This window comes from Teleopsis dalmanni, chromosome 1, assembly GCF_002237135.1.
Source record: "Teleopsis dalmanni isolate 2A chromosome 1, ASM223713v2, whole genome shotgun sequence".
In the NCBI taxonomy this organism is placed as follows: domain Eukaryota; kingdom Metazoa; phylum Arthropoda; class Insecta; order Diptera; family Diopsidae; genus Teleopsis; species Teleopsis dalmanni.
The window spans coordinates 129963041-129973598 of record NC_051846.1 but is presented as its reverse complement, the minus strand read 5'-3'; the positions used below and the strand labels follow the sequence as shown (position 1 = coordinate 129973598).

At 39.0% G+C, this 10558-nt stretch overlaps 1 protein-coding gene across 1 annotated transcript; it reads right to left on the bottom strand.

Moving 5' to 3' along the window:
• Positions 1 to 3617: 3617 nt before the first annotated feature.
• Positions 3618 to 4791, bottom strand: LOC119666106. Its single transcript, XM_038075382.1, has 2 exons — positions 3718 to 4791; positions 3618 to 3647 (listed from the first exon to the last, which is right to left on the bottom strand). Exons 1-2 carry the CDS (start codon positions 4789 to 4791, stop codon positions 3618 to 3620), a joined length of 1104 nt encoding a protein of 367 aa, XP_037931310.1.
• Positions 4792 to 10558: the final 5767 nt, after the last annotated feature.

Sequence of the window (10558 nt, the reverse complement as noted above, 5' to 3'; positions counted from 1 at the left end):
AGGAAGGGGGCCCCTAGAGTACTAAATCGCCGACGTGCATGAGCTGGACAAAAACACAACAGATGAGATGCGCTCTCATCGTCCTCCCCACAGCTACGACAGATTTGGTTGAAAGGAAGACCTAGTCTTCTAGCATGGTTCCCTAGCTTACAGTGCCCTGTAGTCAACCCTACCAGAAGACCAATATCCTTGCGGGACATCTCAATGAGAGTTTTCGATTTCCTTTTATCGGAAAGTGGCCAGATTGCATACAGATGTCTACATATCGTTGAGTCTTCCCATCTTTTATTAAAAGTATTAGCGCAGAAAGAACTCAATATCAGTTTACATGATGTTAGCGATATGCCCAGATAGTCTAGGTGCTCCGAGTATGGTTCTGAAGCACCCTTTCTGGCTAACTCGTCTGCTTTGCAATTTCCGAAAATATCCCTATGGCCGGGAACCCAGATTAGAGAAATATTGAGCTGCGTCGACATTTCGTTTAGAAATGTGTAGCAGTCAAGAACCGTCCTAGATGTAAATTGGACCGAACTCAAGGACTTTAATGCAGCTTGACTGTCTGATAGTATGTATATATTCCTGCCAAATATATCATCTACATTCAAACAAGCTATAGCTTCCCTGATGGCGACCACTTCCGCCTGAAAGACACTACAATGATCTGGAAGCCTAAAGAAGGAAGATTTGTTCAATTCCTCTGAGAAAACTCTACTACCTACACCACTACTTGTTTTGGATCCGTCAGTGAAGATGGTTACGCCCTCATCTAAGAAGGGGCCACCTGACGTCCATACCTCTCTAGATGGAAACACGACATCAAATTTCCTGTCAAAGTTGAGAGTGGGTGTGATGTAATCAACGTTTTTAGGAGTAAAATTGAAAAGATTTAGAATGGAGGCATGACCATAGTCACTGTCTCTCCATTGTGAGGTAGCTTTTAGTCTTAAAGCAGATGAAGCTGCCATTTGTTTACTAATAATATCCATTGGCAGTAACTGAAGCATCAAATCTAGTGCAATGGATGGTGTGGTGCATAGCGCCCCGCTAATACAGAGTTCAGCTCTACGCTGAATCCTGTTAATTACTGAGCAGTACGAAGATTTATCAAGAGCTGTCCACCATACCGAAATACCATACATCAATATGGGCCTAATAACAGCTATATATAGCCATTGGGTGATACGAGGTTGAAGACCCCACTTCTTACCAATAGCTTTCTGACATAGAAGAAGCGCAACATTGGCTTTTCTTGCACGCTCTAGAGTGTTTTTCTTCCAAGTGAGTTTCCTGTCGAAAACTATACCTAAAAATTTGGCTTCCTTCTTCACATGTATCACAGAACCCCGTAGAGAGGGTGGAGAAAGATTCGGGACCGTATGTTTTCTTGTGAAAACTACGATTTCAGTTTTATTGGGATTCACCCCAAGGCCACATTTTTGTGTCCAATTGTTTAGGATATTAAGACCATTTTGTAGAATATCCCTAAGAGTGGTAGTATATTTTCCGGTGACTGTTATCGCAATATCATCCGCATATGCAATAGTTTCGCATCCCTCCGCCTTCAGTTGTATTAGCAGTTCATTCACCACTATGTTCCAAAGGAGAGGGGAGAGTACTCCTCCTTGGGGGGTACCTCTATTTACCCTTCTGCATGCCGTTGATGAGCCCATCGTTGCTTCAATGAGTCTGCCAGTTAGAAGCTGATTTATAAAACCAATGAGCGCATCATCAACACCCAGACGCGAGATCGCGCTTACTATTGCACTCGGGAGTATATTGTTAAAGGCCCCTTCAATATCTACAAAAGCAACCATACAAAATTCTTTGAGTTCTATGGATTTTTCTATTCTGTAAGTGAGGGAGTGGAGAGCTGTCTCTGTAGATTTTCCCTTAGTGTAGGCATGCTGTGAGGGGGACCACTGGTTGGGGCTTACAGCACGCCTTACTTCTACGTCTATTATTCTTTCAAGAGCCTTCAACATGAAAGAGGAGAGGCTTATAGGACGGAGTTCATTGGGGTTATGATGCGAGGTTTTTCCTGCTTTGGGTATAAAAACTACTCTAACCTCCCTCCATTTAATCGGGACATAGTTAAATAAGAAACAATGTCTAAAGATTGCCAAAAGCCGGTTGTGTATTAACTCCCACGAATTCTGGAGCTCAATTGGATGAATACCATCCGGTCCTGGTGATTTGTAGGGTTTAAAACTAAAAATAGCCCATTTGACGATCTGCAGGTTAACCTTAATAGAGTTAACCGGTGAGAGATTAAGGCACTCTGAGGATGCAGCTACCGAAGTAGAAGATCCCGGAAAGTGAGTATCTAGTAGTAATTGTAAAGATTCGCTACTGTTATTGCACCATGTCCCGTCAGATTTTTTGAGTAACTCTGGGACAGATGGATTTTTGGATAAGATTTTACGCAGTCTAGAGGTTTCAGAATTGCTATTTATTTCTTAACAGTATGATTGCCAAGTGTCTCTCTTGGACCTACGTAAATTTTTCTTATATTCTTGCAGAGAGGTTTTGTAATTCAGCCAATCACTCTCATTATTATATAGTTTTGCTCTGTTGAAGAGTCTCCTACACTCCTTTCGTAAAAGACCTAGATGCTTATTCCACCAAGGTGGGTTACATTTCCTACTAGGTTGTGTGAGGGGACAAGCATAACTGAACGCTTCGTTGAGCACTGAGGTGAGATCTTGGACTTGATTGTCTAGATCAAAAGTGTTCCCAGGAGGATCGGAGGAAGTGGATAAAAGCAGCTCACTTAGAGCTGCATTATAATTCGTCCAGTTTGTGTTTTTAACATTTCTGAACGTTTTTTGATTGCAGATGTTCGATTCATCTAAGGTTAAGGTGAATTCTAGAATCATATGGTCTGAGAACGAGTGTTGAGTAGACACTTTCCAGTTCTTGACCGATTCGTGAAGCCTAGCAGTAGCAAGAGTGACATCTAACACTTCCTGCCTGTTTTTTGTAATAAAAGTTGGCATATTGCCATCATTGCAGATGAACAGATTGTTACTAAATACAAAATCAAAAAGTAACTCACCTCTTTCATTAGTATTTGAGCTGCCCCAAACCTCATGATGAGCGTTGGCATCGCAACCTATTAGAAGCTCTACCCCGAGTCTCCTGGCGCTGCTTGTTAGCTGTATCAGGACATTCGATGGTAGTGTGGCATGGTCATGTGCCAGATATGCAGATACTGCCCATATTTGGCCCCAGGAGCCCTCGATACTTACTGCGGTTTGGTCACCATCACTATATTGCGAAAGTAAGAGGGCATTAAATTTTTTATTAACCACTATGCAGGACCTAGGCTTACCCTTATTTACCGCATAAAATAGGTTGTAGTTATTAGCCCTGATTCCGCATACAAGATCCTTATAAATCCATGGTTCTTGTATCAGGACCATATCAGCCTCGTTGTTGCTGAGGCGTTGCAGTAGACTGGCGGATGCAGCCTTGCTATGATGCAGGTTAATTTGCTGTACCCGCATCTTCAGTATGTGTGGATCCATTTTTCTCCACCACAGTGACATCAAGAGCACTATCCTCCTCAGAGTCATTACTCATTAGGAGTTCCTCTTCATCGAAAAGATAGTGCATGCCTATGCTCTCCTCTGATGTAATTGAGTGAGCTGGCGAAGGAGCAGACACTGAAATGTCCATGCACACAGGTGAGTCTTCAGATGGAATAACCGGACTCACTTCGGTCATGGAAGCAGGCTTAATATTGCCCACTTTCGATAAGGGATCAGCAGTGTGTTGAGAAATTGCCGCTGATTCCCGTACAGCAGACGAGGATTGCTCCTCATCTTTTTTGTAGACCCTCATAGTTATGGGGAAAAAACCGTAATTTAATACGCCACCAGATCGCGCCAAAATGGCCAGAGAGGCTTTGTCGATCACAAAACTGACCGACCTAAACTTGCCTTTGGCTTCTTTCAGCTTAGTGACCTTCCACGTGGACGTATTTAGATCAGGGTTTCCCACCCGAATTAGCTCCAGAATCCGCTGAGGGTCGGATGGTTCGGCTGGAATCCAGGAACGCGCCCTAGGTCGGCCAGGAATTTGTTCCTTGGCAACGACTTTAAGCTTTGCGCCTGGCCAGACCTCACCCATTCTGGAGATGGCAATGCGAAAGAGATCAACAGAACGCTGATCAACGCAGGCGACTAGTTTCACATGGCCCTGAAACCATCCACCGTCGCGACATTTGGGAATTGTACCTGGAAATTCCTTAAGAACTTCGACGAACAAGTCAAGGAGCTTTCGCTCAATTTGATCCCATTTTTCAGGATTAATAGTGCCATCTGGATCATTTTCATCAATGACCGCCATTATGATGGAGCCCTTCAGCGTGTCGCTAAAGGACTTAGTAGTGGTGGCGTTGCCACGAAATTTTGCCTTTTTGGCATCTGGCTTCGAAGCTGACTCATCTAATGAGCGCTGGCGCTTCGGTACAGGTTCCTTTTTGACTTCCTTAGAAGTATCAAGGACCCGTTTGGCCCAGGCTAATCTAGCCTTAAGAGACTCGGACGTAACCGAGACATTGCCATATCTCTCGAGCAGCCTAGTCGCCGTTCGCCGTTCTTTATAAATTCTCCTGGATGGAGAGCCCGACCATGCGGAGGGGCCAGAACGCTTGGAGATTTCTGGTTTGTTAGGAGGTACCCTGTTATTACCGCTAGAAGTTGCGGTAGGTACCTTGGAACTAGTCGTTCCAGAAGAGCTTGGTTTAACCGAGCTTGATTTTTTTAAATTTTTATTATTTTGGTTCATATTTTAAAACCACGAGTTGCGGAGAAAGGAAAGTCGATCCGGGCAGAGATCCGCTATACCCGGACAAGGCTAAGTTACAACCGGAGGGCGCCAGATATCCGGAGGTCTCCGTTTAGAGACACACTAACGTAGTGCCATTCATCTCATCGGCACGGGTCGAATAACACCGGAGATTACGGGTTTTATCGAGTTTTCCTCTCTAGATCCATAGAGTTCTGTTGAGTCAATGAAGTTATCAACTACAAACAGGTTCACCTCGAGAAGGGTGTGATAAAATACCACGCACCATGGTCTTGGTAAGGCATAGGCTGATGTTTTGCGCATGACCATACCCTGTTCATTGAGAACACGAACCCAAATTTAATCTAACTGTAATATAAAATTGTTATAATAAGGATTAATTATTAAACCACAATGTTTGGTCAATTTTTTCTTTTGTTTTTAATAAATTTTTTTTTTAAAATACTATTTTTCTTTTTGTTGTATAAATTAAAAATAAATATGTTAATAATACATTACAAGTACTCTAACAGGAATTATATTAATATAATAAAAATTGCTTAATAAAATATTAATTGCCAAAACTGTTTACTACAAATTTTAAATAGTTTTTTTTTTAGATAATTATAAGATGTCAAACATTTAACAAACAGCTATTATTATATGCATTTTGTTCTATTTCCAACTCATAATTGTTAACAATATAGCTTAATGATTCTTAACACTAATATGTGTTGTTTTTGTTAAAATTTTATTTAATTCTAATTTAAATTTAATTCATTTTGTTCTCCTCTCGTAACATTTTTATTAAAATTGTTCATGTAGTTATTGCTTTTTTTTTTTTTTTCAAAATAAAATTTATATGTACATATTGTTTGTTATTAGTACACAATAATTAATATTTTAAACATATAAGGTTTTCTTTTTCCAATATAAAATAATTTCTAACTATTTGTACCCAAACAGTACATGCTTAGCAGTTGTTTTTTTTTTTTTTAAATTTTGTTTTTACAAAAAAATTGTGCCTTTGAATAAAAAAAAATTTTATATTCAACCTTCTATATAATTTAAATATGATTATCATTTTAAATCATAATAATATTATGTGTTACTTATAAATTATTTAATTTTACATTTTACATTCTTTCATATAATATACATATGCATTTTAATGTATGTAACTCAATGCAGTATCTAGCATATAATGTACTGCATTTCTTATTTTTACATTTAATTAATGTTCATATCTATATATAACATATCTAACAATTTTTATAATAATTCTCTTACATTATTTCTGTAATTATATATATATAATATGAAAACAATTTCTCATTTTGAACAGTCTATATATATAGTATTTTGTTTATATATATAGTATATTTCTTCTCTTTCTTTTATATGTTTTGTCTTTACATATTCAAAAAAAAAATTTTCTTTTTTTTTTTTTTTTGTAAATAGTTAAATAATGCACATGTTGTTTACTTTAATTGCTACTTCATATGACATATAGGTATATTGCTCTTAAAGTATTATCATGCATTTAATTATTAAACAAAGCTTCGTTTAGTAATTTCCTGCCGTAACAATACCATAACAACCTTGGTACCTATGTTCGGAAGTATTTTTTACTTATCTATTTGTGCATGTATGCATTGCAATGCTTAACATGTATATAATAATTAATAATTCTTATTATAAGGTATTGTCCGATTGTTATTTTTACATCATCTTTGTACAGGGCGTCCCCTATCTGTAGATCTATGGTAATAATAAAAAAATAAATGTATTAAATTTTCAAATTTTATTTTTTTTAAATAATATTTCAATTAATGGCTTTTATTGCGCCGGCCATCTGTAACTCACTCAGATTTAAATTAGTTTCATGCTTATCCCCATCGTTACCAGCTACAAGGGTGTAAACTTCTGAAAAGAAAAGGGAAAAATCAAAGGCCCTAAAAGAAAACCAGACCGTGAGTTGGGCATTTTATCTATAGAACAACTACCCACTACCAACCCGGGTTCAACTAGCAATACCCTACCTATGTGAGTGCTGAGTTAAGACAACCACAAAAAAACAAAAATATATACGTCTATACAACCAACAATGCCATCGGCTGAATGAACAACGTTGATTAGAAAACCATAGAACCATGTTATGTTGTGGTAACACGAGATAAACTGGATGACCAAATAATAATCCTTACTTGGAAAATTAAACATAAATAAAAACAATAAATAAAAACACACAGTAGTTGACTGCGCACATTCCTCTGCCGTTGAACCGTTGAATGCTCACGAGTTATATTTGTGGCATCAACAACAAATGAAGTTAAGTAGGTAAGGAAAAAAATTATTTATGGGCGGTTTGAATGTAAATATGTAAATTTTTAGTTCGCCGTCTAATGAGTGTTATTTGTATCAAATAATAATTGCATAAAATTTTAAACAGATATATGCATATTTATAAATCAAATATTGTGTTGTGAAATATATTTTACTTCGAATTTGCTCCGAGTAGAATTTGTGGCACTTTAAATCTAAATCCAATATGTTTATTTTCATTAAAACGAAATAAAAATGAAAACATTAAATTTGGTATCAAAAAAAAATTTCAGCAGACATCTTACGACTTTTTAATTATTTTTTTTTTTCAAAAAATGGCTTTACCAAGTTGTTGTGGAAAGTTTTCGTCTTCCTTTTTATGGAAATTCTTACATTAACCGTGTTGGGAACCTCTTTTACCACATAGGGACCTTCCCATATGGGTGCAAATTTATTCTTCCTCGATTGGTTCTTCAGGAGCACTTTCTCTCCTATTCTAAATTTCCTTTCCTTTTTATTTCTGTCATAATATTTTTTAGACGCTAATTTCGCCTTCTTCTGATTCTCCCTCACTAACTCATGAGAACGTTGAATTTGATATTTCAATATTTGAGAATAATCATCGAAATTGTAGATAGGTGACGGCCTTTTCCTCAGCGTTACTGGAATCTCTACCTCAAAACCAAACAAAGTCCTACTCGGTGTTTGCTTTGTAGTCATGTGTACCGTATTATTGTGCACATGCATGGCGTGGTGTAACCATTGATCCCAGTCTGCACCATCTAGGTCTACAAAATTTCTCAAAAACTCTTCCAGTGGTCTGTGGCTTCTTTCTAAAGACCCATTTGACTGGGGATGATACGGCGATGTACAGAGTTTCTTTACCCCTAATATCTTGCATGTTTCTTTGAAAAGTGCCGCGGTGAAATTAGAACCATTATCCGTCACCAGTATCCGCGGTATGTTGAACTTTGCAATTATTTCTTCGAAGAAGGCCCGCGCTACCGTTACTGCTTCAGCATCCGACACAAATCATATATTTGATAAAGTCATCTTGGAAGGTCAGAATGCATCTACTACCCCTTGACGAATAAGGCAATGGGCCAACTATGTCCATATAAACCTTGTCAAACGGTCGTTGAGGCGTGTCCGTGATAATCATGGGCATTCTATCTTCCATCGAGCTTTTGTTTCTTTGACACTGCGAGCATGCCCTCACGTAATCCTTAATCTGCCTTTGCATTCCACTCCACTTAAATTGTTTTCGAATCCGGAAATATGTGCGAGTGGCTCCCTGATGGCCTCCCATTGGGGAATCATGGAATCTAGTTAGTACCTCTTTTATGTCTCTGGTGTCAGTCAGATAAAGGGCCTGATCCTCCCCTCCTGGATCACGTTCCTCTTCCTTGTTTGTATTGTTTGAAACTGTTGCCCCTAGCTCGGCATCGGCTACAGATTGTTGTGACGGTGCGTTGGTGTTCCCTTGATTTGCAGAATCTGTATTTTTTCCATCCCTTTCTGTTGAGGTTTTCGATCTGGTTACTACTTGAATCTCACTTGATTCAATTGGTAGTCTGCTCAATGCATCCGTGTTTAAATTAGATTTCCCAGGTTCATAACAAATTTCGAAATCATATTCCAATAATTTTAGCCTAAACCGACCTAGCCTGGTGTCTTGAGTTTTTTGATTTGCCACCCCTCTGAGAGGTTTGTGGTCCGTGAAAATCTTAAAATGCCTTCCCAACAAGTAAGATCTGAAATTTCTCGTTGCCCAGACAATTGCTAGGAATTCCTTCTCGATGGTGGAGTATTTTCTCTCTGTTGCACTCAGCGCTCTGCTTGCAAAATACAGTGGAAGATCCTCACCTATCTTTCCTTGCGAAAGAACGGCTCCCAATGCTTCATCACTAGCATCAGTCGTCAAAACGAATGGTTTGGTAAAGTCAGCATATTGTATAATGGGTGGATTAGTCACGGCTTCCTTTAAATCATCCATTGCCTTTTGACACTCGTTCGACCAAATAAATTTTTCCCCTTTTCTCAGTAACTTGTTTAATGGTAGGGAGATTTTCGCGGCATTGGGTATGAATTTCCTGTAATAATTTACTAAACCCAGGAATGCTTGCAATTGTTTAATTGTTTTCGGAGGACGAATGTTCTTTACACATTCTGTTTTCGATGGATCAGGTAGGACTCCTTCACTCGAACATTTGTGTCCCAAATAGACCACCTCTCTCCGCATGAAATGACATTTTTCCGTTTGCAACTTCAGGTTGTATTTACGCAAAACGTCGAAAACCTTCCTGAGACGCTTGTCATGTTCCGCTAGATTACTGCCATATATAACAATGTCGTCTAAATAAACGAAACAGTCCAACCCTTGAAGCTCAGTTAGTATGTTGTTCATTATTCGCTGGAACGTTGCTGGGGCTCCCGTCAATCCGAACGGCATCCTAAGGAACTCATAATGTCCTGTGCTAGTACTGAAAGCCGTCTTATCCCGATCCTGGTTATCGAGAAGTACCTGGTGATAACCACTGGCCAGATCGAGAGTAGAAAAATATCTACTGCTGCCTAATTGGTCCAGAATCTCGTCAATCCTGGGAATTGGAAACACTTGTTTTATGGTTATATCATTTAGTTTTCTGAAATCGACTACGAGTCGCCATTTTTTCTCCCCAGCAGATCCCTGTTTCTTGGGAACTAGAATAATTGGTGAATTCCAGGGTGATACACTTGGTGCAATGACGCCGTCTTCCAACATTTTCTGTACCTGTTTGTCAATTTCTGCCTTATGAGCCTCTGGTACTCGGTACTGCCTAATATTAATAGGAGGTTTGCCTGGTTCTGTAGGTATTTCATGTCTCAACGCAGTTGTATGAGACAGTTTATCCCCCTTAAGTACAAATATATCGCTATAATCTCGAAGACTGCCCACTATGACTGACCTCTCTTCTTCGTTGATGTTATCGTCTAATCTCACCGAATTCATCAGTAAGTTAAAACGCTCCGAGTCCTCTGCGCTGCTTAGTAAATTTACGTTGTGGTTTGATTCCACCTTTAATTCGTTATATAGCTCATAATTAGGCAACACTTGATTATGCAGCACTACCGCAAAGTCATTGGAATTTAATACAGGAATATGCCCTGTGTGATTAATCACTCGAGTGAGTGTGCCTCCTACGTATACATCTTGTGAGATTTCTTTTCGGCTCACTACTATATCTCCTGACTCGACAGATACTCTGATAGGAACTATTCTGACTGACCTAGCCGGAATTGTGATAGCCCTGGCTATACAAATCCGTCGGTCACCCTCCGCTTGCGTGAGAGGCAATGTCGCCATCGTCTTTCCTTTATCCAAGAGAATCAATTTTTTGTGCACCGTGTCTGCTATGCAACGATTCCAAAGTTCGTCTCTACCTAGTAATCCATCAGCTGG